General features: G+C 44.2%; 2 protein-coding genes across 2 annotated transcripts in view; both read left to right on the forward strand.

Moving 5' to 3' along the window:
• Positions 1 to 7,837, forward strand: part of LOC144682739 (uncharacterized) — a 160,588-nt gene extending 152,751 nt beyond the window's left edge. The window contains exons 21-23 of the mRNA XM_078545381.1: positions 223 to 305; positions 2,780 to 2,927; positions 6,362 to 7,837. Coding sequence (XP_078401507.1) covers positions 223 to 305; positions 2,780 to 2,927; positions 6,362 to 6,400 — 270 coding nt within the window. The 3' untranslated portion in view covers positions 6,401 to 7,837. The remainder of the gene's footprint in view (positions 1 to 222; positions 306 to 2,779; positions 2,928 to 6,361) is intronic.
• An 11,497-nt stretch (positions 7,838 to 19,334) lies between these two features.
• Positions 19,335 to 26,507, forward strand: part of haspin (histone H3 associated protein kinase) — a 61,719-nt gene continuing 54,546 nt past the window's right edge. The window contains exons 1-2 of the mRNA XM_078552150.1: positions 19,335 to 19,615; positions 23,013 to 23,237. Of these exons, the coding sequence (XP_078408276.1) occupies positions 19,404 to 19,615; positions 23,013 to 23,237 (437 nt within the window). The 5' untranslated portion in view covers positions 19,335 to 19,403. The remainder of the gene's footprint in view (positions 19,616 to 23,012; positions 23,238 to 26,507) is intronic.

A 26,507-nucleotide genomic window follows, 5' to 3' on the forward strand; every position in this document is an offset into this window, starting at 1 on the left:
TATGGGAAGCAGGTAGGAAGTAGGGGTTAAGGTCACATTCAGATCAGCCATGTAGTTATTGAATGTGCAGCAAGCTTGATGGGCTTAATGATCTATCTCTGCTCCTATTTCTTATGATCTTATTATCGGTGAAGTGAAATAAATGTTTGTAGACGAAAGGTTCTGAATAGTTTTGTTGTACAATATGCCTTACTCGAAACTCACATCTTATTGTTTACTTAGGTGTCCAAAGACCTTAAAATGACTTTATCAAAAGCGAATGGAATATTTGAGTCCAAGCTTGAATATGAACTTCATAAAACAAGGTAAAAATCCAAAATCACAAGGTAAATACATTGAAAGCCATTTTGCACACCTTACCCCATTCATTTTAAAATCTAACCCCGAACACTGCCTTCAACCATCCCTTATATTACCAGATTTTCACAGGAAAGCTCTGCTCCCATATTTGCAGCACAGATTGGAGAATCTGGCACCTAGGTCAACATATTGAGATTGCAGGCATTTTTCAGGCATTGAAACTAATGGAAAATTAAGATTGTTGACTTCATTATTGAGTCTTTGGAATTCGCTTCCACAGAGAGCAGTGGAGGCTGGGTCATTGAATATATTCAATGCTGAATTAGACGGATTTTTGTTCTACAAGGGAGTCAAAGGTTATAGGGAGCAGGCAGGAAAATGAAGTTAAGGTCACACTCAGATCAGCCATGAAGTTATTGAATGGTGGAGCATGCTCGATGGGCCTAATGATCTATGCTTGCTCCTATTTCTCATGATTATTGCCATCCAAAAATGATATAAATCTTCTAAGAGCCTCTAAGTACTAATATATACCCCCAAGTAATTATAAATGTTTTATGGTCTATATGGGACCTAAGTCCTTGCTCTGGGGATTTGTGTGCCTTTTTCTGTGTGTGAATAGTGGAATTAAAAATTCTGACCACAATTTATTTCTGTGGAAGGAAGGAAGGTTGAGGGACAAGGATGTAACCAATGGCTCAAATGCTGAAGGATAGATAATGTAAATATAACCAAATTATGTTCCATTAGGGTCATATTTTCTACTTTTCTCAAAAAAGATGTTCAATGCCCTTTTTATCTATTACTAAAATCCTGCTGAAAAGTGGCAGACTCATGCTGTTTTCAAACATGTAATTACATTAATCAAAATTTATTTATGGGAGCAACAAAAAAGCCATTCATGATGCAGATGTAATAAGATCATTTTTGGATGGCAATAATTATAAGAAATAGGAGCAGGCGTAGATCATTAGGCCCATCGAGCCTGCTGCATCATTCAATAACTTCATGGCTGATTTGAACGTGACCTTAACTCCACTTTCCTGCCTGCTCCCCATAACCTTTGACTCCCTTGCAGAACAAAAATCTGTCTAATTCAACCTTGAATATATTCAATGACTCAGCCTCCACTGCTTCCAAAGACTCAATAATGAAGAAGTCAACCATCTTAATTTTCCAGTCATTAGTTTCAATGCCTGATTTTCAAAAAGCTATTTTTTTTTCTGAGAGATCCATCGGATGCAGGTGAACTGTGTAACAAGGAAATATTATAGCCTTTTAGTGCTTTGGAGAAGGGGTGATCATGATACAGAGGAGGCAAGCATGGCATTTTGTCCCTGACCACAATGCCATTGATCAGAAGCTGAATTGGACCAGCCACAGCAACATTTTGACTACAAGAATACATAAAGGCTGGTTACTCTGTAACATCCTGACCCCTCAAAACCTATTCACCATTGGGCAAGTACTTCTTCCTTGAAAGATCCACTTTATCTGTTATTGTGCCATGGAGCTGCCTTGTTGTATTATATCAGCCATGTTTTATTATGACAACACTTGTGAACGTATGTGGGGAGGACTTATGGGACTTTGAAGTTGTTATAGTGTGGCCTTGTTGTCTATTTGTAATAGAAAAAGTTGTCTGCACATTGACTCTAAGTGGAAACATTAGGTTTATTTACAATACAGCCAGCAGCAACTACATGTGTGCTTTCAACTCCATCTCTATATCTACACTGACCATGGAGGTAGCCCATGCTGCTAACACATTGGTTCACACAGATCATGTGATCTTACATCACAGGACTATTTTTAAAGGTACAGTCCAACATTTAACAAAACCATAATTACGAAAAAAGTGCACCCCAGGTTGGTAGGATATAGGTTTGCCCTGACAATTTCAATATACAAATTCCTGATCTCATAGGCAAATGCTGCAACAAGGCCACACTATAACAACTTCAAAGTCCCATAAGTCCTACCTCACATACTTTAATGAATATTGTCATAATAAAACATGGCTGCAAGCTATCCAGCTGAACATTGAAATTTAAGAAGTTCCATTCTTCTCAGTTAAACCCTTGAAAACCTTGCTGTCCATTAAATTTTCCATCTCGCATAATACCTGTTATTTGAGTAATTATGAATGTTTTGAGATGACAATGTGAAAGCTGAAAAAAATATTGATTTCTAGACCCAAAAACTATAGCTTTGTTAATTCATTGGTTTGTAATATATTTTCAAAACAGTCAGAGGGAATTGGTGTTGCACTTTGTGCACTACTTGAATCATATTTTAAACTGTTTTAAATAATTTTGCAAAAGACCCTGTCTTGACATAAATCAAAAGAAAATAACACAACTCTCCAACCTTGCTAATCAAATTAATTATATCAGTTATGAATAAGCTTAACAAAAGGAGCATCATAGAACACTTTTTATGTAAAACATGCTAACTATGAACTTCTCTTTCATTTTAGATGGAAGTCCTTCACAGGAAAGATGAAGACTAGGGGCACAAATCCCAAGTCAAGAATTTGGCAGCTGGTGACCACATCTCTGAAAAATGAATTCAAAATGAATGAAATTGAAAAATTTAAGTCTAACGTCAGCCATATGATCCAAATGGTATGTTAGAATTTCATATGAGTTGAAATTTCCACTGGTAGAAACACGCTTACTGTCATCAGCTGAGTATGTGGTAACTGGGTAAACCAACATCAAATGATTTCATTCGCTCTCACTGGAAATTACTTGGTGCAATTGATTTTCTGATTGGGCTTAATCCTTCACTTAGAGACCCATCCTCATTTGCAAGTGAATTAATGCTTGATTAAAATCTCCGTGTGACAGTTGAAGTCGGCTCGTAAGCTACTTGTTAATGTTTTTTTTCCCAAACATATGCTTTATTCATAAAATTTATAAAAATACATTACATTACTGTTCAAAGTTGACATTACATGGGTGTAAACCAAATTAGTTTCTTCCATACAGTAAGTTAGTTACTACATTTACAATTATAATTAATACAGTTACAAGATTCATTACATGACAAACATAAAGCCCGAGGGGTTTTGCCCAGTTACCAGCCTCTCAATGTGCTATGGCTGAAAGGCCTAACATAATGGCCTTTCTCCATTGCGCCTTTGTGGCAGCACCCCTGCAACGTAGTCCTGGATCCTGGAATGTGCCAGTCTGCAATACACAGCTGTGGACAAGTCTTTGCAATGGAAGACCAGCAGGTTTGGGAAGACCAAAGAGTATCTTTCACTGAGTTGATGGTCCTCCAATAGTAGTTGATGTTTGTTTTGGAATGTGTCCCTGGGAACACCCAATAGAGCACTCAGTTCTGTGTCACGGAGCTGATCAGCATGTACCTTGACAAAAACCATTGGATCTCTTTCCAGCCCTTCTTTGCAAGGCACATTCCAGAAAGAGATGGATGATGGTCTCTTCTTCACTGCAGCCACCTCGAGAGCAACATGGTGAAATGGCGAGACTCTGGGCATGCAGGAAGAATCTGATAAGGAGGGCCTTTTTCACCCCCAGCCAAGCTATGCCTTGATGCTTGTTTGGAAGTTCTGGAGATGAGGCATTCTGCCAAATGACTTTGACAGTCTGCTCAGGGAATCCGACAGGATTCACCATCTCCTTTTCCCGCAGGGCCTTGAGGATGTTACAAATGGACCACTGCCTGATGGACTGATGATCAAAGGTATTATTTTGCAAAAACTTCATGAAGGATAGCTGGTAGAGCGTGATCCAACTGCTTGGAGGCAAGCAGTGGTAACGTGGCCAGATCCATCCTTTGGAAGACCTGGGACAGATAGAAGCTCAGCATATAGTGACACTTGGTGTTTGCATACCAAGGGTCTACACACAGCTTGATGCAAAGGTGGCCTTCAGGGAGAGGGGGACATTGTGTATATTTTCCCCTCCTTGTCTAGAGACTTGTACATTGTGTTCCTGCGGACCCAATCCATCTTCGATCTCTGGACAAGGCAGATGATGACTTGGGTGATCACCATGGTGCAAGAGTGGTGTATGGGCCAGGCCTACACTGCGTACATCAATACTAGGAGCTCTTCACACCTGATAACCAGGTTCTTACCTGCAATGGAGAGGGAGCATTGCACCCATCTGCCCAATTTTTGTTTCACCATAGCTACCTGCTCCATCCAATTTTTGGCACATGCCTGGCCTCACTGAACAATATCCCAAGGACCTTTAGGTAGTCTGACCTGACAGTGAAGGGGGCAAAGAATCGGTTGGTTCAATTCCCAAAGAACATGACCTTGCTGTTGCCATGGTGTACTTTGGCTCCTGAGGCCAGTTCAAACTGGTCGCAGATTCTCATCAGTCTGTGGACTGAATACGGATCTGAGCAGAAGATGGCATCATCCATATATAAGGAGGCTTTGACCTGAGTGCCTCCACGGTCAACCCTCTTATGCCCGCATACTTCCTGATGGACTTGACAAAAGGTTTGATACAGCACACAAACAAGACTGGGAGAGAGGACATCCATGCCTGACTCCAGATTTGCTCAGAAAGCTTACTGATTCCCACCCGTTGATTGAAAATGCATTACTGATGTTTGTGTAGAGGAGTTGGATCCAATTTTGGATTCCCTCCCCACACCCCAGCCACTTGCTAATGTGGGCTTGCAGTACTACTGAAGGATTTCCAAATCTTGGGCAGAAGTGTCACCCAGAATTACTTCCACATTAACACTGCGCATTAAAGATAAGCTATATGTGGAAGGAGTTCTTAAAGTGACTGAAAGGTTTTTCCTGGGTTGCTGTGGTGGGTTTTTCAGTTTTGATTAGAACGTGTATAGTAATGATGCTGAAAGGGAAGCAGGCAAATGAGTGTTCCGAAAAATCACCAGAAAGCTAAATGTAAATAAATTATTTGCAAAAGTTAATCAGAACAGGATGATCTTTAAAGAGGCACTGTGTGAAAAGGCTGTTAGAATACAAATTTTCACTCCACCTTAGGGATCGACAGGCATCTGATTTCAAACTTCAAATTCCAGTGCCTGTGATTTCAATTGCTGGACCAATGCTCTGGAAATCCCTCCCTAAACCCTTCCGCTTTCCTCTCCTGTTTAAGATTTTTCTTTATAACCTTTGAACATTTTTCTGACTTTTTTAACTGATGTTACATTTACAAAGAGAATAGAAATTAATTTAATGCACAGCATAGAGGTACTATTGTTTTGCTTTTAAAAGCACAGAAGAGCAGCGATAGTAATTGTGGCTCTATCAGTTTGAGGCAAGAAATTGCTTTTATTATAATGGTATGCAGGTTTTGGAATGCAGTGGCTGATTGCTAAAATATCACAGCCCAATACACAGCCTCAAAAATATTGCTTAGGTAGTGGAATTTTTCTTTAAGTTTGTTGGATCTTTTCCTGTCAGATTGAGCAAAATTACACAGAACGTAGACTACAGAAATAGGCCGAAGAAGACTCATATTGGACTTGAAATGATAACTCTGTTTCTCTCTTCACGGATGCTGCCTGACCTGCTGAGTATTTTCAGCGATTTTCTGTTTTTATTTCCGGCATCCACAGTATTTTGCTTTTATTGTACAGAAATAGACCATTCGGCCCAACTCCACATGTAGGATTTTATGCTCCACAGGAGCCTCCTTCCACCCTCCTACATCTAACTAATCCTATCAACATCTCCTTCTCAGATAGAAGTCTCTACTAACATAGATATTAAATGTTAAGTTTTCTTGCTGGTTGACATAATTTTTTTATATTCGTTCATTGGATATGTGTGTCCATCCCTAATTGTCCTTGAGATGCATATACACCAGGGGTTATATTTGATGAAGTGAAAAATAATTAGTTATTGTTACATAGTGGAAAATTGTAGGCTGTGCATGCACACATTTTCAATTTGCTCTGCCAATTGATATGGCTCCTGCAACAGTAATAGTTAAACTCCCTATCCCCATCATCTCCATCTGATGTCCAGACTGTGTTCTGAAGACTGACAGTCCAGACTATTTTCTAACTGATTATTGACAGTGTATATATTTATTTTTAGGTTGATGCTGCTCTGAAGGGTACAGGAACCACTTCTTGAGTCACATGCAGATTATGGGTGACCTTGGCAGAGCTGAATTTATTACACATCGCAAGGTTTTCTGAGAAAGTAGTGATGTACCTTTCTTTCATTACTGCACCTAAGTATCTGCCTAGATTATGTGCTGGAGTCCTATAGTGGGGCTTAAACCCAGTGTAATATGTAATCATATGATATAGAAAGGATTTAAATTGTGATTATTTCCTCGAACTTTGGAATTTTTAACATTAGCTAGCCAGAAGTACTTAATATTGAAAGTATTTTTTCTTTGCAGTGCAGTGCTCTTGCTTCAGGATTTAATTTTTATATATGCAGATTAGAGGGATTTAGTTGATAGGAGACTGGAAATTGTTCAGTAAGGAAATGAACAATGATATAATTATTTTTCATTCTTGTGATCAGAGAACACAATTTACAAAGTTGCTATGATCTCTCATTTTTACAACTTTTCTATTCCATAGCCATGGCGAAGCTTGCTTGTTTTGGATGTTATTTTTGTATTTGTTTTCCTTTGGTCCTAATAAAAGATTTTAAAATTTTATTATGTGCAGGTGCCCATTTTCACATATAATGGATCAGTGACACATCATGAAATGTCTTTAGTATTCATTTTGATTTGTTAAGCTTTTAAAATTTTAGGTTAGAGGTGCTTATTCCAGATTTGCAATTCAGGGGAACAGAAGTTCTGTTTACAAGATTTTTTCACTGAAGTAAACAAAGAAAATAACTAAATTTCTGTTGATTTATATACTTATACTAAAACATATTACTTAGGGGGCAGGATTTTCCCCCCATTGAGGGGGAAGTTGAAGTGCGGGCACGCAGAGGCACGCTTCCGATTGGTGAGCTGCCATTTTATGTAGGCAGGCCAATTAAGGCCCGCCCAGCATGACGTCCGCATGGAAGCGCTATGCTTATTAAAAAATAAAAAATAAAAATCCCTGACATGTCCCCTCATGTGACATTGTCACGAGCTGGGACATGTCCATAACTTTTTAAAAAATTTAATTAAATTTTTAAAAACCTACATGAAACCTCATCCTGCCCATGGATGAGGTTTCATGCTTTTTCTAATTCCCGCCAGGGCTCCTGGCCTGCCCGCCAACCTTAAGGTTGAATGGGCAGGTCCATTAATTACTTCAATGACTCTGTCGATGGCCTCAATTGGCCATTGACAGGTTGGCGGGTGCACAGCTGATTTTGCTGAGCCCCCGCCTACCTGAAAATTTAAATGGGGTGCGGTGACGTCGAGAGTTCCGCCCAACGTCACCATGCGTCATTTTACGCGTCGGCGAGCGGGCCCTGCTCCTCCACTCGCCCATGGGAAAATCCTGCCCAGAATGTTTTTGGTTTCAAAGTTTAAATTAGGTAAAGGCATTTGTTTATGTCTGGCTTATTTCCTTTCTGTTAACAATAAAAACAATTATTCTACCTTGAGCATTGATGTCTTCCTTTCATTTAGAAATTCAACAAGGCTATGTCATTCTGAGCATATTTTTATATTTGAACATGGAATGTGTGTGGCTTTGGAAGTGTGGCTTTATTGCCAATCTCTAATTAACATGAGTCAGTGATGGTGACCCTTTTCCTTGAACTGTTGCAGTCCTTGTGGTGATGGTGTACCCACAACGATTTAAGTAGGGAATTCCAGGATTTTGACTTAGTGATTTTGAAGGAACAGCATTAAATGCCCAAGTGTGACATTGAAATTTGTAGCATATTACTGTGTTTACAAAAAAAGGGCTTCTATGTTTCCCTACATCATAACAGCAGTTGCATTTCAAAAAGTACTTCATTGGCTGTAAATGCTTTCCAACATCCAGAGACCTGCTGGATACTGTTCTTTCTTTCAACAACTCATATTTAAAAAGCAGCTTTCATGTGGAAGAATGGCACTTTGGAGATGTAATTAGACAAAAATGTTCAGAGAAAAATGAGGAAATATTAGCAGTAGTAAGTCAAAAACTTGGCCAAAGGCATGGATTTTAAGCAAGGCCTCAAAAGGAGATGGAGCAGGGGGGCTTAAGGAGGGAATTCCAGAGTGCGGGGTCTAGATATTTGAAGACATAATCATTAGGTGAGGTGAAGGCAATAAAGTGTTTAAAAGGGTGGTGGGAGAGGAATAGAGAGTTGGAGGAGGGTTTGTTTGGTGAGTTTACAGAAAAGTTCTCTAGATTCGGGGAAGATTCCATTAGATTGGAAAATAGCGAATGTAGCTCCTTTATTCAAAAAAGGAAGAGAAACAGAATGCAGGAAACTACAGAGCAGTTAGCTGAACGTCTGTCATAGGCAAAATGGTTGAAGCTATAATTAAAGATGTTGTATCAGGGAACTTGGAAAAATTCAGGGCAATCAGGCAGAGTCAACATGGTTTTGTGAAAGGGAAATCATGTTTAACCAATTTATTAGAATTCTTTGAAGAAGTAACATATGCTCTGGATAAAGGGGAACCAGTAGATTTCCAGAAGGCATTTGATAAAGTGCCACATCAAAGGTTATTATGAAAAATAAAAGCTCATAGTGTAGGGGTAACATATAGGCATGGAAAGAAAGATTGGCTAGCTAATAGGAAATAGAGGGTAGGCATAAATGGGTCTTTTTTTTTGGTTTGCAAGATGTAACAAGTGGTATGCCAAAGGGATCAGTGCTGGGGCCTCAACTTTTTACAATTTATATAAATGACTTGGATGAAGGGACCGAAGGCATTGTTGCTACATTTGCTGATGACACAAAAATAGGATAGTAAGATGTGAAGAGGACACAAGGAGGCTACAAAGGGATATAAAATAGGTTAAGTAAGTGGATGAAGACCTGGCAAATGGAATATAATGTGGGAAAGTATGAAACTGCCCATTTGGCAGGAAAAATAAAAAGCATATTATCTAAATGCTGAGAGATTGCAGAGCTCTGAGATGCAGAGGGATCTAGGTGTTATAGTGCATGAATCACAAAAGGCTAGTGAGCAGGTACAGCAAGTAATTTGGAAAGCTATTAGAATGTTATCATTTATTGTGAGGGGAAATGAATACTTCAGCTTCAGTTATACAGGATATTTGAGCCCACATGTGGAGAACTGTGTACAGTATTGATCTTATTTAAGGAAGGATGTAAAAGCATTGGAAGCAGTTCAGAGAAGATTTACTAAACTACTATCCGGAATGGGCGGGTTGTCTTATGAGGAAAGGTTGGACAGGTTAGGCTTGTATCTGCTGGAGTTTGGAAGAGTAAGAGGCAACTTGATTGAAACGTAAGTTACTGAGGGTCTTAACAGAGTGGATGTGGAGAGGATGCTTCCTCTTATGGAAGAATTTAGTACTAGGGGTCACTGTTTAAAAATAAGGGGTCAGCCATTTAGGATAGAGAAAAAGAAATTTTTTCTCTTAGGGTTGTGAGTCTTTGGAATTCTGCTTCCACCGCCTTTTGAGGAAGAAAGTCTTTGAATACTTTTAAGGCAGAGGTAGATAAATCCTTGATAAGCAAGGGAGTGAAAGGTTATTGGGGGTAGGCAGGAATGTGGAGTTGCGATTACAATCAGATCAGCCATGATCTTATTGAATGGTGGAACAGGCTCAAAGGGCCGAGTGGCCTACTCCTGCTCCTAACTTGTATGTTCGTAATACGTAAGAGCAAGGCCATGAAGAGGTTTAAATGGAAGCATGAGAATGTTCAATCTAAGGATTGGGGGAACTAGGAGCCAATGTAGGAGTGATTGTTCAATGGTACTTGGTTCAGGATAGGATATGTGAAAATATTACATGAAATAAAGCTTATGAAGGTTGGGATATTGAAGTAGTCAAGTGGAAGGTGACAAAGGAATGAATGGGGGTGTCAGCAGCAATTAAGCTGGGCAGGGGCAATATTATAGGTAGATGTAATCGGCTTTTGTGATGGATGGCATATGGGGTCAGAACTTCAGCTTGGGGTTGAATAGGACACCAATTCCAAACAGTCTGGTTCAGCTCAAGATAGTGGCAGGGCAGGGGTTGGATAGTAATGCAGGGCAGTAATGATACAGAAGCTTCCTGTAATTTAGTCACCTCACTCTTTCAAAATATTAAACTCCTTGTTTTTGATCAAATAAAATCCAATTCCAAAGAGAATTAGCTTTGAAAGTGCTCATGGATGGATCTTCTCCGGATCTGGGACACAAGAATACAAGAATTAGGAGCAGGAGTAGGCCATTCAGCCCTTTGGCCCTGCTCTGCTATTTGATAAGATCATGGCTGATCTTACTGTGACTTCAACTTCATTGCCTGTCTGCCCCTATACAATCCTTGATTCCCTTGTTGATCAAAATTCTATTTAACTGAGCATTGAATATATCCAATGACCCAGCCTCCGCTGCTCTCTGGGGAAGGATACCTCTAATTTTTAAATTGCGTTTCCTAGTTCTACACTCTCTTACGAGGAGAAACATCTTCTCAACATTGATCCTGTCAAGTACCCTCAGGATCTTATATATTTCAAAAGATCATCTTTCATTCTTCTGAACTGTAATAGGTATAGGCCCAACCTGCTCAACCTTTCCTCACAAGATAACCCCATCATCCCAGGAATCAGTTGAACCTTCTCAGAACAGCTTGTAATGCAATTATATCCTTTTTTTAAGGAGACCAAACTGTTAGGGTTTTTCTGGTGCAGTCTCACGAAGCCCTGTACAGCTGCAGCAAAATTTTGCTACTTTTATACTTGACTCCTCTTGCAATAGACACCAACATTCCATTTGCCTTCCTAATTACTTGCTGTATCTGCGTACTAACTTTTTGTGATTTATGTACCAGATCACCCAGATCCCTTTGTATTGTGGAGTTCTGCAGTCTCCCTCCATTTCAACGGTATTCTGCTTTTCAATTCTTCCAAAGTGGACAATGCACATTTTCCCACATTATACTCCATCTGACAATTTTTTTTTACTACTCGCTTAACCTATCTAAATCTCTTTCTAGACTATATCCTCTTGACAATTTACTTCCCTGCTTATTTTTGTGTCATCAGCAAATTTAGCTACCATGCTATGTTTCTACTGGGGATAGTGTGGGGAAAAAGGCTTTGAAGTGGACGATCAGCAATGATCGCATTGAATGGCCTACTCCTGCTCCTATGTTCTTATACATAAGGTCCCATCTTCCAAGTTATTAATATAGAACCTAAAGAGTTGAGCCCCCAGCTGATCCCTGTGGCATTTTACTTCTTACAATTTGTCAACCCATTTATGACCCAATTCTTTATCCATGCTAATATGTTACCACCTACACCACAAACTCTTACCTAGTGAACTAACCTTCGGGGTACCTTTTTGAATTTCTTTCAGAAATCCAAGTACACCGCACTACAGGTTCCCTTTATCCACCTTGCTTGTAACTTCCTCAAATATCTCTAATAGTCAAACATGATTTTCCTTTCACAAAACCATGTTAACTTTGCCTGATTTTATTATGATTTTCTAAATGTCCTAATAGATTCAAGCATTTTCCCTATGAGAGATGTTGGGCTAACTAGCCTATTGTTTTCTGCCTCCCTCCATTCTCGAATAGTGGTGTCACATTTGCAATTTTCCAATCTGCTGGGACCTTGCCAGAATCTGGGAAATTTTGGAAGATCACATCCAATGCATCTATCTCTGCAGCCACTTCTTTTAATACCCTATAAGATGCAGGCTATCAGGCCAGGGGACTTGTCAGCCTTTGTTCTAATAGTTTTACTATACCTTTTCCCTAGTGACTGAGATTGTTTTAAGTTCCCCCTTCCATTTTACCTCTTGATTTTCAAGGGACCCCAGTCTATAAATTCTGCATTATGTTTGACAAATAAGTGATTAATCCAGGTTGGGAGAAGAACTGATTTCCACCAGGGTTCTGCATTTTTGATCCTATTGATAATTTCTGATTCAAAGAGGGGCATTTCTTCCATCAACAACTAGAACTAGGCGTCACATTTAAAAATAAGGGGTTGCTCATTTAAGACAGAGATGAGGAGAATTTTTTTCTCTGAGGGTTGTGAAACTTTGGAAATCTGTTCCTCAAAAGGTGGTGGAAGCAGAGTCTGAATATTTTTAAGGCAGAGCTAGATAGATTCGTAATAACAAGGGGGTGAAAGGTTATCGGGGGTAGGCAGGAATGTGGGGTTGAAGTTACATTCAGATCTGCCAAGATCTTATTGAATGGCAGAGCAGGCCTGAGGGGGCCGTGGCCTACTCCAGCTCCTCATTCATGTTTGTATGTACTACTCCTCCACCCACAGCGTCTACCAATTATGACAACATTTTTGGAAGCAAAACTAATTAGATGTTGGATTTTCTGGATAAATCCCACCAGTTTGATTGCTGTACAGCAAGTAAACCCACTTCAGAGCAACTTATCCTAATACAATGTGGGGCTAACATATGTTGTATTCCAATGACAAAACAGATGCAAGCACACCTTGTACCTACGAACATATGGCATTATCTGTATCCCCCCCAGGTCTGGGTGCTTCAGCTCAAGGTAGTGACAGGGCAGGGGTTGGAATTAGCAGAACCTTCCTGCAATTTAGTCACATCATGCTTTCAAAATATGCTTTCAAACAACTCACTGTTGTTGATCAAATAAAATCCAATTCCAAAAAGAACTAGCTTCGGAAGTGTTCATGGATGAATCAATGATCTTCTCTGGGTTTAAGACCCCGGTCCACAAATTATGCACCATATTGAACGTAGAAGTGGTTAACAACAAAAAACTGCGGATGCTGGAAATCCAAAACAAAAACAGAATTGCCTGGAAAAACTCAGCAGGTCTGGCAGCATCGGCGGAGAAGAAAAAAGTTGACGTTTCGAGTCCTCATGACCCTTCAACAGAACTGAGTAATATTAGGAGAGGGGTGAAATATGAGCTGGTTTAAGGTGGGGGGGTGGGGGAGGGAGAGAAGAGGGGGTGGGAGGGAGAGAAGGTGGGGGGGGTTGGTTGTAGGGACAAGCAAGCAGTGATAGGATCAGATAACCAAAAGATGTCACAGACAAAAGAACAAAGAGCTGTTGAAGGTGGTGATATTATCTAAACGAATGTGCTAATTAAGAATGGATGGCAGGACACACAAGGTACAGCTCTAGTGGGGGTGGGGTGGAAAGACTAACAGGGCATAAAAGGTATAGATTTAAAAATAATGGAAATAGGTGGGAAAAGAAAAATCTATATAAATTATTGGAAAAAACAAAAGGAAGGGGGAAGAAACGGAAAGGGGGTGGGGATGGAGGAGGGAGTTCAAGATCTAAAGTTGTTGAATTCAATATTCAGTCCGGAAGGCTGTAAAGTGCCTAGTCGGAAGATGAGGTGCTGTTCCTCCAGTTTGCGTTGGGCTTCACTGGAACATTGCAGCAAGCCAAGGACAGACATGTGGGCAAGAGAGCAGGGTGGATGTTAAAATGGCAAGCGACAGGGAGGTTTGGGTCTTTCTTGTGGACAGACCGCAGGTGTTCTGCAAAGAGATCGCCCAGTTTGCGTTTGGTCTCTCCAATGTAGAGGAGACCGCATTGGGAGCAACAAATGCAGTAGACTAAGTTGGGGGGAAATGCAAGTGAAAGGCTGCTTCACTTGAAAGGAGTGTTTGGGCCCTTGGACGGTGAGGAGAGAGGAAGTGAAAGGGCAGGTGTTGCATCTTTTGCGTTTGCATGGGGAGGTGCCGTAGGTGGGGGTTGAGGAGTAGGGGGTGATGGAGGAGTGGTCCAGGGTGTCCCGGAGGGAACGATCCCTACGGAATGCCGCCAGGGGGGGTGAAGGAAAGATGTGTTTGGTGATGGCATCATGCTGGAGTTGGCGGAGGATGATTCTTTGAATGTGGAGGCTGGTGGGGTGATAAGTGAGGACAAGGGGGACCCTATCATGTTTCTGGGAGGGAGGAGAAAGCGTGAGGGCGGATGCGCGGGAGATGGGCTGGACACGGTTGAGGGCCCTGTCAACGACCGTGGGTGGAAAACCTCGGTTAAGGAAGAAGGAGGACATGTGGGAGGAACTGTTTTTGAAGGTAGCATCATCAGAACAGATGCGACGGAGGCGAAGGAACTGAGAGAATGGGATGGAGTCCTTACAGGAAGCGGGGTGTGAGGAGCTGTAGTCGAGGTAGCTGTGGGAGTCGGTAGGCTTGTAATGGATATTGGTGGACAGTCTATCACCAGAAATTGAGACAGAGAGGTCAAGGAAGGGAAGGGAAGTGTCAGAGATGGACCATGTGAAAATGATGGAGGGGTGGAAATTGGAAGCAAAATTAATAAATTTTTCCAGGTCCCGACGAGAGCATGAAGCAGCACCGAAGTAATCATCGATGTACCGGAGAAAGAGTTGTGGGAGGGGGCCGGAGTAGGACTGGAACAAGGAATGTTCCACATACCCCATAAAGAGACAGGCATAGCTGGGGCCCATGCGGGTACCCATAGCCACACCTTTTATTTGGAGGAAGTGAGAGGAGTTAAAGGAGAAATTGTTCAGTGTGAGAACAAGTTCAGCCAGACGGAGGAGAGTTGTGGTGGATGGGGATTGTTCGGGCCTCTGTTCGAGGAAGAAGCTAAGGGCCCTCAGACCATCCTGGTGGGGGATGGAGGTGTAGAGGGATTGGACGTCCATGGTGAAGAGGAGGCGGTTGTGGCCAGGGAACTGGAAATTGTTGATGTGACGTAAGGTGTCAGAGGAATCACGGATGTAGGTGGGAAGGGACTGGACAAGGGGAGAGAGAAGGGAGTCAAGATAACGAGAAATGAGTTCCGTGGGGCAGGAACAGGCTGACACGATCGGTCTGCCGGGACAGTCCTGTTTGTGGATTTTGGGTAGGAGGTAGAATCGGGCCGTCCGAGGTTGGGCGACTGTCATATTGGAAGCTGTGGGAGGAAGATCTCCTGAGGAGATGAGGTCAGTGACAGTCCTGGAAACAATGGCTTGATGTTCAGTGGTGGGGTCATGGTCCAGGGAGAGGTAGGAGGAAGTGTTTGCGAGTTGACGCTCAGCCTCCGCGAGGTAGAGGTCAGTGCGCCAGACAACAACAGCACCACCCTTGTCAGATGACAATGTTGGGGTAGGACCTGAGAGAACGGAGTGCAGTAAGCTCAGAGAGAGACAGATTAGAATGGGTGAGAGGAGCAGAGAAATTGAGACAACTAATGTCATGCCGACAGTTCTCAATGAAAAGATCAAGAGAAGGTAAGAATCCAGAGGGAGGGGTCCAGGTGGAGGGAGAATATTGGAGGTGGGTAAAAGGATCCGTTGAACGGGGAGAGGACTCCTGCCCAAAGAAGTGAGCAAGGAGACGAAGACGGCGGAAGAAGAGTTCAGCATCGTGCCGAGCCTGAAATTCATTGAGATGAGGGCGTAAGGGTATGAAACTAAGTCCTTTGCTGAGCACTGAACGTTCAGCGTCGGAGAGGGGAAGGTCAGGGGGTATAGTGAATACACGGCCGGGGCTGGGATTGGAAGATGGGGTGGGGACGGAGGGACAGGCAGGGGTGGAGGGTCCTAGATGGGTGTTGGTGTCGATGCGTTCCTTAGCACTTGAGAGAACGAGGAAAAGTTTCTTGTTGAGGCGTCGGATGAGACGAAGAATAAAATGAAATGGGGGGCACGCGCAGCTTTGAAAAAGGGTGCGGCGGTGCTGCTGGAGTGAGAGGTCGAGTGTGTTCATATGGCGACGCATGGCACTGAGTGTGGATCTCAGAATGCGACGGGAACAGCAGTCCGAGAAACGTTTTATGTCTCGGAGATACCTGTAATCCTGGGTGGGTTCGAAACATGAGGGATGGAATTTCAATTGAAATCCACATGGGGTAAGTCGGAGACGGAGACAGTCACTGAGAAAGGAAATATGGCTGTGAAAGCGGGTTTTAGTAAACACCTTATCAAACACCAGGAGAGAAATGGAAAGCAATGAAGGTGAACAAGGCAAAAGAGAGATACGGGAATCCTGTCGGAGAACAGAGCAATACTTCTTCAAGGTAGGCATTTCTTGAAGAGAGTGGCAGTCAATTTGCTGACAAACCTGCTGAGTTTTTCCAGGTAATTCTGTTTTTGTTTTGGATTTCCAGCATCCGCAGTTTTTGGTTTTTTATCTCTGTGTTAAATTGACTGTCACATCTCTGCTTGTCCCAACAACCAACCCCCCCCACCCTTCTCTCCCTCCACCCCCCCGCCTCTCTCCCCCCACTTCTCTCCCCTCACCCCCCCACTCTCTCCCCCCCACCCCACCCCCACCTCTCTCCCCCCCCACCCCACCCCCTCTCTCCCCCCCACCCACCCCCACCTCTCTCCCCCCCACCCCACCCCCACCTCTCTCCCCCCCACCCCACCCCCACCTCTCTGCCCCCCACCCCACCCCCACCTCTCCCCCCCACCCCACCCCCACCTCTCTCCCCCCCACCCCATCCCACCCCTCTCCCCCCCATCCCATCCCACCCCTCTCCCCCCCATCCCACCCCCACTTCTCTCCCCCCACCCCACCCCCACTTCTCTCCCCCCTACCCCACCCCCACTTCTCTCCTCCACACCCCACCCCACCCCCACTTCTCTCCTCCACACCCCACCCACCCCCCACTTCTCTCCTCCACACCCACCCCACCCCCACTTCTCTCCTCCACACCCACCCCACCCCACCCCCACTTCTCTCCTCCACACCCCACCCCACCCCACCCCCACTTCTCTCCACCACACCCCACCCCACCCCCACTTCTCTCCTCCACACCCCACCCCACTTCTCTCCTCCACACCCCACCCCACCCCCACTTCTCTCCTCCACACCCCACCCCCACTTCTCTCCTCCACACCCCACCCCACCCCACTTCTCTCCTCCACACCCCACCCCCACTTCTCTCCTCCACACCCCACCCCACCCCCACTTCTCTCCTCCACACCCCACCCCACCCCACCCCACTTCTCTCCTCCACACCCCACCCCACCCCCAACTTCTCTCCTCCACACCCCCACCCCACCCCCACTTCTCTCCTCCACACCCCACCCCACCCCCACTTCTCTCCTCCACACCCCACCCCACCCCCACTTCTCTCCTCCTCCCCACTTCTCTCCTCCACACCCCACCCCACCCCCACTTCTCTCCTTCACTCCACACCCCACCCCACCCCCACTTCTCTCCTCCACTCCACACCCCACCCCAACCCCACTTCTCTCCTCCACTCCACACCCCACCCCACCCCCCACTTCTCTCCTCCACTCCACACCCCACCCCACCCCCACTTCTCTCCTCCACTCCACACCCCACCCCAACCCCACTTCTCTCCTCCACTCCACACCCCACCCCACCCCCACTTCTCTCCTCCACTCCACACCCCACCCCAACCCCACTTCTCTCCTCCACTCCACACCCCACCCCACCCCCACTTCTCTCCTCCACTCCACACCCCACCCCACCCCGACTTCTCTTCTCCACACCCCACCCCACCCCGACTTCTCTTCTCCACTCCACACCCCACCCCCACTTCTCTCCCCCCCACCCCCACTTCTCTCCCCCCCACCCCCACTTCTCTCCCCCCCACCCCCACTTCTCTCCCCCCCACCCCCACTTCTCTCCCCCCACCCCCACTTCTCTCCTCCACACCCCACTTCTCTCCTCCACACCCCACCCCCACTTCTCTCTCCACCCCACCCCCACTTCTCTCCTCCACTCCACCCCCCACCCCCACCCCCACTTCTCTCCTCCACTCCACCCCCCACCCCACCCCCACTTCTCTCCTCCCACCCCACCCCACCCCCACCATTCTCTCCTCCCACACCCACCCCACCCCCACTTCTCTCCTCCACCCCCCACCCCCCCCACTTCTCTCCTCCACCCCCCACCCCACCCCCACTTCTCTCCTCCACCCCCCACCCCACCCCCACTTCACCTCCACCCCCACCCCACCCCCACTTCTCTCCTCCACACCCCCACCCCACCCCCACTTCTCTCCTCCACCCCCCACCCCACCCCCACTTCTCTCCTCCACCCCCCACCCCACCCCCACTTCTCTCCTCCACACCCCACCCCCACTCCCCTCCCCCCCACCCCCTCCCCCCCACCCCACCCCCCCACCCCACCCCCACCCCCACTCCCCTCCCCCCCACCCCCTCCCCCCCACCCCACCCCCCCACCCCCACCCCCACCCCCCACCCCCCACCCCCACCCCACCCCCCCACCCCACCCCACCCCACCCCACCCCCTCCCCCCACCCCACCCCCTCCCCCCCACCCCACCCCCACTTCTCTCCCCCCCCACCCCACCCCCACTTCTCTCCCCCCCACCCCACCCCCACTTCTCTCCCCCCCCACCCCACCCCCACTTCTCTCCCCCCCCACCCCACCCCCACTTCTCTCCCCCCCACCCCACCCCCACTTCTCTCCCCCCCCACCCCACCCCCACTTCTCTCCCCCCCCACCCCACCCCCACTTCTCTCCCCCCCCACCCCACCCCCACTTCTCTCCCCCCCCACCCCACCCCCACTTCTCTCCCCCCCCCACCCCACCCCCACTTCTCTCCCCCCCCACCCCACCCCCACTTCTCTCCACCCCCACCCCACCCCCACTTCTCTCCACCCCCACCCCACCCCCACTTCTCTCCACCCCACCCCCACTTCTCTCCACCCCACCTTAGACCAGCTTATATTTCACCTCTCTCCTAACTATACTCAGTTCTGCCGAAGGGTCGTGAGGACTCGAAACGTCAACTTTTTTCTTCTCCGCCGATGCTGCCAGACCTGCTGAGTTTTTCCAGGTAAATCTGTTTTTGTTTCAGACTCAGAACCCTCTCCCCAACCTGACTCCATAACTCCCTCTAACGGCGGCTCCTCCAATCACCCTCTCAGAACGCCGGGCGATGACGCACTTCCGGATGTGGGAACCAATCAGCGAGCAGTGTTGCCGCCGGTTTTCCAATCAAGAGCAGGGAAATTCAAACGGCGAGGCGGTAATCTGATTGGCCACTGAGGCCCCGAGGTTTTACCGGTGGGGGAAACGCTCCGTCTTCCCCATGTTCACCGTCTTCCTCTCCGCTTACTCAGGGCGGGATGATGAGGAAACAGTTGCGGAGCGGCGGCCGCCTCGCTGTGGTGCGGACGTACGGCAAATACAGGCAGCGGACGGTGAAGGCCCCCAAGTGGCTGAGCCCGGCCACGGGCAGAGAGCATCTCTTCTCGTCTTCGGACTCCATCAACAGCAGCAGCAGCCGCTCCCAGAGCACAGACAGTAGCAACCCATCCTTCATCAGCAACAGGAAAAGGTGCAGGAGCTGTCATTTGTTTTTCATTGAGAACAATCATAACTCATTGACACGCAATAGTGATAGGTGATTCCACAGTTAGGGGAACAAGAAGGCGTTTCTGCAGCCGCAGGTGTGAATCCAGGATGATGTGTTACCTCCCTGGTGCCAGGGTCAAGAATGTCACTGAACGGCTGCTGATCACTCTGAAAGGGGAGGGTGGACACCCAGAGGTGGTGGTCCACATAGGTAGTCCCGCAGTAAGAATTTAGGGAGCTAGGTAGGAAGTTAGCCAGCAGGATCTCAAAAGTAGTAATCTCTGGATTATTTTCGGTGTCATGTGCAAGTGAATATATAGATAGTAAGATAAAGAAGATGAATGCCTAGCAGGAAAGATGGTGCACGAGAGGGGGCTTTAGATTCCTGGGACAATGGGGCTGGCTCTGGGGAAAATGGGACCAGTACAGGCTGGACGGGTTGCACCTAAATAGGGTCGGGACTGAGTTCCTTGCTAATTAAGATTATGAAGAACAAATCCAGAGCTCTCTGGATGACGAAAGAGATAGAGATTAAAATGAAGAACAAAAGGCATATTTAGGACAGATGTTGGACAATACCGTGGAGAACCAGGCTGAATATAGAAGTTTCAGAGGGGAAGTGAAAAAGCAAATGTGGTAAGCAAAGAGAGAGTATGGAATGCCAAAGTTTTCTAACTTTTCCCAATCTTCCTTAGAGTCGGGGTGGTGCCAAATAATTGCAAATATTACAACCTTATTCGATCAAGGGATTAAAGATAAGCCCAGTAACTGTAGACCAGTCAGTTTAACTTCGGTAGTGGGGAAACATCTAGAAACAATAATTTGGAACAAAATTAATAGTCACTTAGGCAAATTTGCGTTTATTAAGGAAAGCCAGCACAGACCTATTAAGGGCAAATCGTGTTTGACTAACTTGCTGGAGTTTTTTGATGAGGTAACAGAGTAGGTCTATGAGGGTAGTGCTGTTGATGTGGTGTACGTGAACTTCCAAAAGGTATTTGATACAGTGCCGCACAACAGACTTGTGAGCAAAGTTATAGCTCATGGTATAAAAGGGACAGTAGCAACATGGATATGATATAATGGCTCAGTGACAGGAAACAAGAGAGTTGTGGTTAATGTATGTCTTTTGGACTGAAGGAAGTCAGTGTTGGGACCCTCACTCTTCCCGTCTCATTGGACTGGAAGTATACTGTCACCCTTACCTGGTCTGGCCTCCAGACTCCCAGCAATGTGGATGACCCTTAACTGCACTTGAAATGGCCTAGCAAGCTGCTCAGTTGTAGAAAACCATGACACTTAAGTCCAAAAGGAATTCCCTTCCTAACAGCACTGTGGTTGTACCTGTACCATATACAACGGTTCAAGAAGGCTCACCACCAAGAAGGGCAATTAGGGACAGGAATCAAATGCTGGCCTTGCCAGTAATGCTCACATCCCATGAAAGAATAAAAAAAACTTTATTATGTTATTTGTTTACTGTTGTTTGTATTCTTAGGATGACACAGGGCACGTCACATTTTAAATATAGTTATTTATTATGTTGGTAAACCAATTTGCATCCAGTGAGGTTCTTCAATTATTGGGAACCCGGAGTGGATAGTGTTGCATGCAGCAGTTCTGTCTAACGTTTTTAAGTTGATTCATGAGCTCCATGTGATTTAGTGGCTTGGATGATTATGTGTTCCATGTTTATATAGATTTTGTGAGATTGTAGCCCTGTCTTTCATTATTTGAAGGTGCTGCTTCTCTATTTCTGGCTGCATTTCAGTCCCGAGTTCCTGATGTTTGGCCACCTGGTGAATTGCGTTTGAAAGTTGCAAGACAGACACAAGCTATTGATTACTCCTACTCAGGAAATCTTTCAAAGCTTTAGATGTGCTCAAGGTTGATTTCAGTAGTTGATGTTGGCAGAGGGAAAGGAATACTGGTCTGCATGATTTCAGGTTTCTCTATACTTAGGAAATATCTTGCCTTTTTTTCCCTTACATTAATGCAGATCAGACAGGCTGGAGGACCTCCTAGTCAGCCTGTTCCTGAGCCTGGCCAACGAGGCCAGTAATTGGTCCAGCAGAGCATGATTGATGGGAGTGTTTTTTTTCCCAGATAGCTGCCTCTTTATGGCTGTTTCTGCTGCTGGATTTCCTTGGAGAGGGACTGCATGGTGACCACTGGTATGCTTGAGGCTTTCTGTCACTGGTGGAAATGGGAGGAGCTGGAGTGCATCGTGGATACAAGGAACTGTATTATAATTGGAAAAGTTTTTCTTTTAGTTTTGTTATAATTTGGAACTTCTTATTTTGCCCATTTAAAGGGGAGGGGCATTTGTGATTTAAGGTTTGTGTGTTCCCAGAGATAAAAACAAAAAACTGCGGATGCTGGAAATCCAAAACAAAATCAGAATTGCCTGGAAAAACTCAGCAGGTCTGGCAGCATCGGTGGAGAAGAAGAGAGTTGACGTTTCGAGTCTGTTGAAGGGCCATGAGGACTCGAAACGTCAACTCTCTTCTCCGCCGATGCTGCCAGACCTGCTGAGTTTTTCCAGGTAATTCTGTTTTTGTTGTGTGTTCCCAATTGATTTTGATCATCCATATTGATTAATCAATAAAGTAGAAAGGTCCTTCAAACAGCAATAAGCTCATATATTCAGGTCCTGTTGAAGACTAGGAAAATCACACTGGGAGGTGATACAACTAATAAACCATAGTAGAGCTGTAAGGGATCTCTGATCGATCCCTATCACTATTGTTTACCAAGATATTGGGAAGAGCAGGTAAAGAAATTCTCAAGTTATAAAGAACATGAGCATTATTTTAAGACGATGCTGAACTAGAGTAGAATATTTAGCATAAAACCGGGAATTGTAAGACATGCACCACTGGCAGTGTGCTTCAGTGACCCTGAGGGACATGAACTGTTTGGTTGGCAGTGATAATATTATGATTTAGTTTTAATTTAATTTAGTTTTGATTGGACTTTATGTTTAGTATATTATAGTACATTATGTATGTTTGGAATACCCACTTAAATAAAGACAGTTTTTGGCACAGCAGTACGCCATTTAGCCACTAACTGAGCTGACTTTCTGAGTACAATCTTTTATTTTAGATGTGTTTTGTTAGGCAGTTTGACTACATGCAATGAAATACTGGCGAAGGTAGTGAAGTTGCATGTTGAACATTTAGATCAAGTAGCATTTATTTGTGTGGATTCAAAGCCTAGGACGAAGAATATTCTGGACCTTGAAAGTGCTGATATTTACTTAGCCTATTATGTCACCTTTGACTTTTTTTCATTTGCATGTTATTTAAAGCTCTCTGGAAATGTTGACTTTATAATGTACCTTTTGAAAAATTTTGCGTTATTCTGACTTTTTTCAGGCAACAAAAAGTACCGCTAAATGTTTCAAATGCTAAGGTGACAGCAAAGAGAAAAGTTGGAAAACAAACAGATGGCAAAAATTACAACAAAGAAACATCTTATCCGCTCAGGAATCGAGGGGTTTTACATGATCGAAACCATAGCATCATTTCAACTGAAGATGAAAGTCATGAAGACTGTATGTTTGTGGAAGACAAAGAAAATTATTTTGCTCCTGTTACTAGGTACATAATCTTGTTCGTCCTTTCAGGTGGAGATGACCACGTTCATCATCTGGAGTGTTTGGTAGGGTTCTGGTGGGTACACAGGTGACTAAGAAGCACACTATGTATGTTGAACAGTTTCTGATAAAAGGTCTGGTTAGCACACCCGTAGATAGAATCCATGGATCTTAGATTATTTCTGGAATTATTAACTGTTGTCATGTAGGAAAATTAATTATTACTGGATCATAAAAAGAGTTTACCAACATGTAAAGTTAAGGGAGATATCCAGTTTGGTGAACAAAACATGTTTTGGGAAATTGAGCATTTTGGCCTGTGACTTTTCCATCTATTTTAAGTAATGGATATAAGTTAGTGACCTGTAATCCACAGTCTCCTGACATGTGCCAGTGGGGGACATGATTACGTGCCAGTACTGTTAAAAGGGAAAATCTCTAACCTTATTGTGGAGGTGGAATCAACACTAAATTAGCAAAATCCCAGGCAAACTTTCAGTTGTATAAAATTCATTGATGACATACACATTAAAGCACCTTCTAATAACTACTGGTGTAGTATTAGAATATGAGCTATTTGGGAGGTGACGTGAAACTGAAACCTTCAATACTCGGCTCCGAATAATTTTTTCAATCTGACACAAGTGCTGTCCCCAAGCATATTTAGCAGATTGGAACCAATATAAAATATTTAAAATCACATCATATGAATGCACATTAATATGTGAGTCTTAATTCAGCCTTTCAGGTAACTTCCACAAAAGTCAAATCAGCGACAGGACAATATTGTACAGCTCAATATCTGCAGTCAAAGCCAAATATAGAAGGACAATTTTTTTTTTTTGTACAACTGGGTGTTTTTTTACAAGCCCAGTGGACATAAACCTGAAAATTTGATAAATTATGCACAAAATATTTTTCCAATGTTTTCCCCATTCTGGTACGAATGAGCAGGGTCTAATCTTCATGACCCTCCTTTCGGAGTAGTGGGAGAAAGCTTTTCAAAAGGATGGAAAAAAGATCTGGGAACTGAAAAAGGATTGAATATTTTTGTTTCTATGATGTTAACAAAGCTTCTTAATAACTTTATCTTTGACACTTTATGAAAAGGGATTTGTGGGAGCATTGCTGTTTTCCAAACCTAGGCTGAGTAATTCTTGGACACCTATTGCACATTGTCTAAGTTCAAACAAAATATTGTAAAACAACATGGTTTTTGCTTTTTAAGTGCATGGGTTAGAATGGAGGTAAGATGGATACATAGCTTTTAATGATTCCTTAATTATTTAAGGTGATTGGCAAAAGAATCAGAAGCACCATGGGGGAAAGCTTTTTGCAACTCATGGTTTGGATTTCGAGTGTACTGCCTTTTTGGATGGCGGATATTGATTAAGTAGTAGCATTCAAAAGGAAATTGGATAAATACTTACAGGTGGATAAATTGCAGGATATAGGGAAAGAGCGGGGAACTGGGCCTAACTGGATTACTCTTCAAAAGATCCAGCGCACACTTGATGGACCAAATGAACATGTGAATTAGGCATAGGCCATTTGGCCCCTCGAGCCTGCTCTGCCATTTGATAAAATCATGGTTGATCTAATTATGGCCTCAACAATCCTTTCCTGTCTACCCCTATACCTTTTGATCCCCTTGTCAATCAAGAATCTATCAAATTCAGCCTTAAAAATATTCAATGACCCTGCCTCTACTACTCTCTGGGGAAGAGAATTTCACAGGAGAACAACCCTCTGAGTGAAACAAATTATCCTCATTTCTGTCTTAAATGGAAGACCCCTTATTTTTAAACTTGTCCCTTAGTTCTAGTCTCTCCCATAAGGGGAAACATCCTCATTCAGTCTATCCTGCCAATTCCCCTCAGGATGTTGCATGTTTCAACAAGATTACCTCTCACTCTTCTAAGTTCCAATGGTTACAGGCCCAACCTGAACAACCTTACCTCATAAGCCAACCCCTCATCCCAGCAATCAGTTGAGTGAACCTTCTCGAAACTGCTTCTAATGCAGTTTTATCCTTTCTTGTACAACTGTAGCAAAACTGTCCTACTTTTATATTCCATTCCCCTTGCAATAAACGACAACATTTGATTTGCCTTCCTGCAAAAATTGCTTACTAACTTTTTGTGATTCATATACGAAGACACTCAGATCCCTCTGTACCACAGAGTTCTGCAATCTCCCTCCATTTAAATAATATATTGCTTTTATATTCTAGCTGCCAAAGTGGACAAGCTCACATTTTCCCACATTATGCCCTATCTTCCATTTTTTTCCCACTCGCTTAACCTATCTATTTCCCTTTGAAGATTCCTCATGTCCTCTTCACACCTACTCTCCTACCTACCTTTGTATCATCAGCAAACTTAGCAACCATGTATTCGGTCCCTTTATCCAAGTCATTCATTTAGATTATAAATACAGGTGAGGCCCCATCACTGACACTGTGTGACACTCCTCAAATTACAGCTTTCCAACTCAAAAATAACTCATTTAGCCCTGCTCTCTCCTCCCTGTTAGCTAACCAATCCTCTATCCATGCTAATATGTTAGTCCCTACAGCATGAGTTCTTATGTGTCATGACCAAGGTGGGAGGAGTGCACCTTCTGATCACTTCCCCACTGATCACAACATATATTGAAATGATTTGTCCAGCTAGCTAAATGGCCAATTATGTACTTTACCTATTAATTTCAGAATGACCACTCAATGCCCAGGTTTCTTCAATAAACAACAAAATTATTAATTTATTATGAAACCAGACTTTCCAAGTAGAAAGGCAAAGCTTAACATACAGTATAAAATATGAAAGTATAATAATGACCCTTTCTAAACACTCTATAACACTGCCATGCATACACCAAAAAAAAATAGGGGAATTCTGCCAAAATGTTAAGTCAGCGGCTGAAGGGAAAAGGATAAATGGTGGTCCCCTTGAAATGGCATCTGGGTTATGTGGACCAGCCACTAGTCTGGGGAACAATCAATGACTCAGAGTGATTTCAGAGCAGCTTCCAATCACTTTCTGCTTTGTACTGTTTCTTTTTGAGGAGCTGTTGTCTTCTTTACCCAAGCAGTCAATATCCTCCTTTGTTAAGCCAAATCTGCTTTTTAAAACACAGTTTCAAGACATTTTTTTTTCAAAGTCATAAGTCACCTTCTAACCCTTTTGTAAACAGTCCACTGGGGTCAAGGGTCTTCCAGCTTCTTTAAAGAACTGTTTAATTACTTTTCTTGTAAAATGCTATATTTTCCAGG

This window comes from Cetorhinus maximus, chromosome 1 (genome assembly GCF_964194155.1).
Source record: "Cetorhinus maximus chromosome 1, sCetMax3.hap1.1, whole genome shotgun sequence".
In the NCBI taxonomy this organism is placed as follows: domain Eukaryota; kingdom Metazoa; phylum Chordata; class Chondrichthyes; order Lamniformes; family Cetorhinidae; genus Cetorhinus; species Cetorhinus maximus.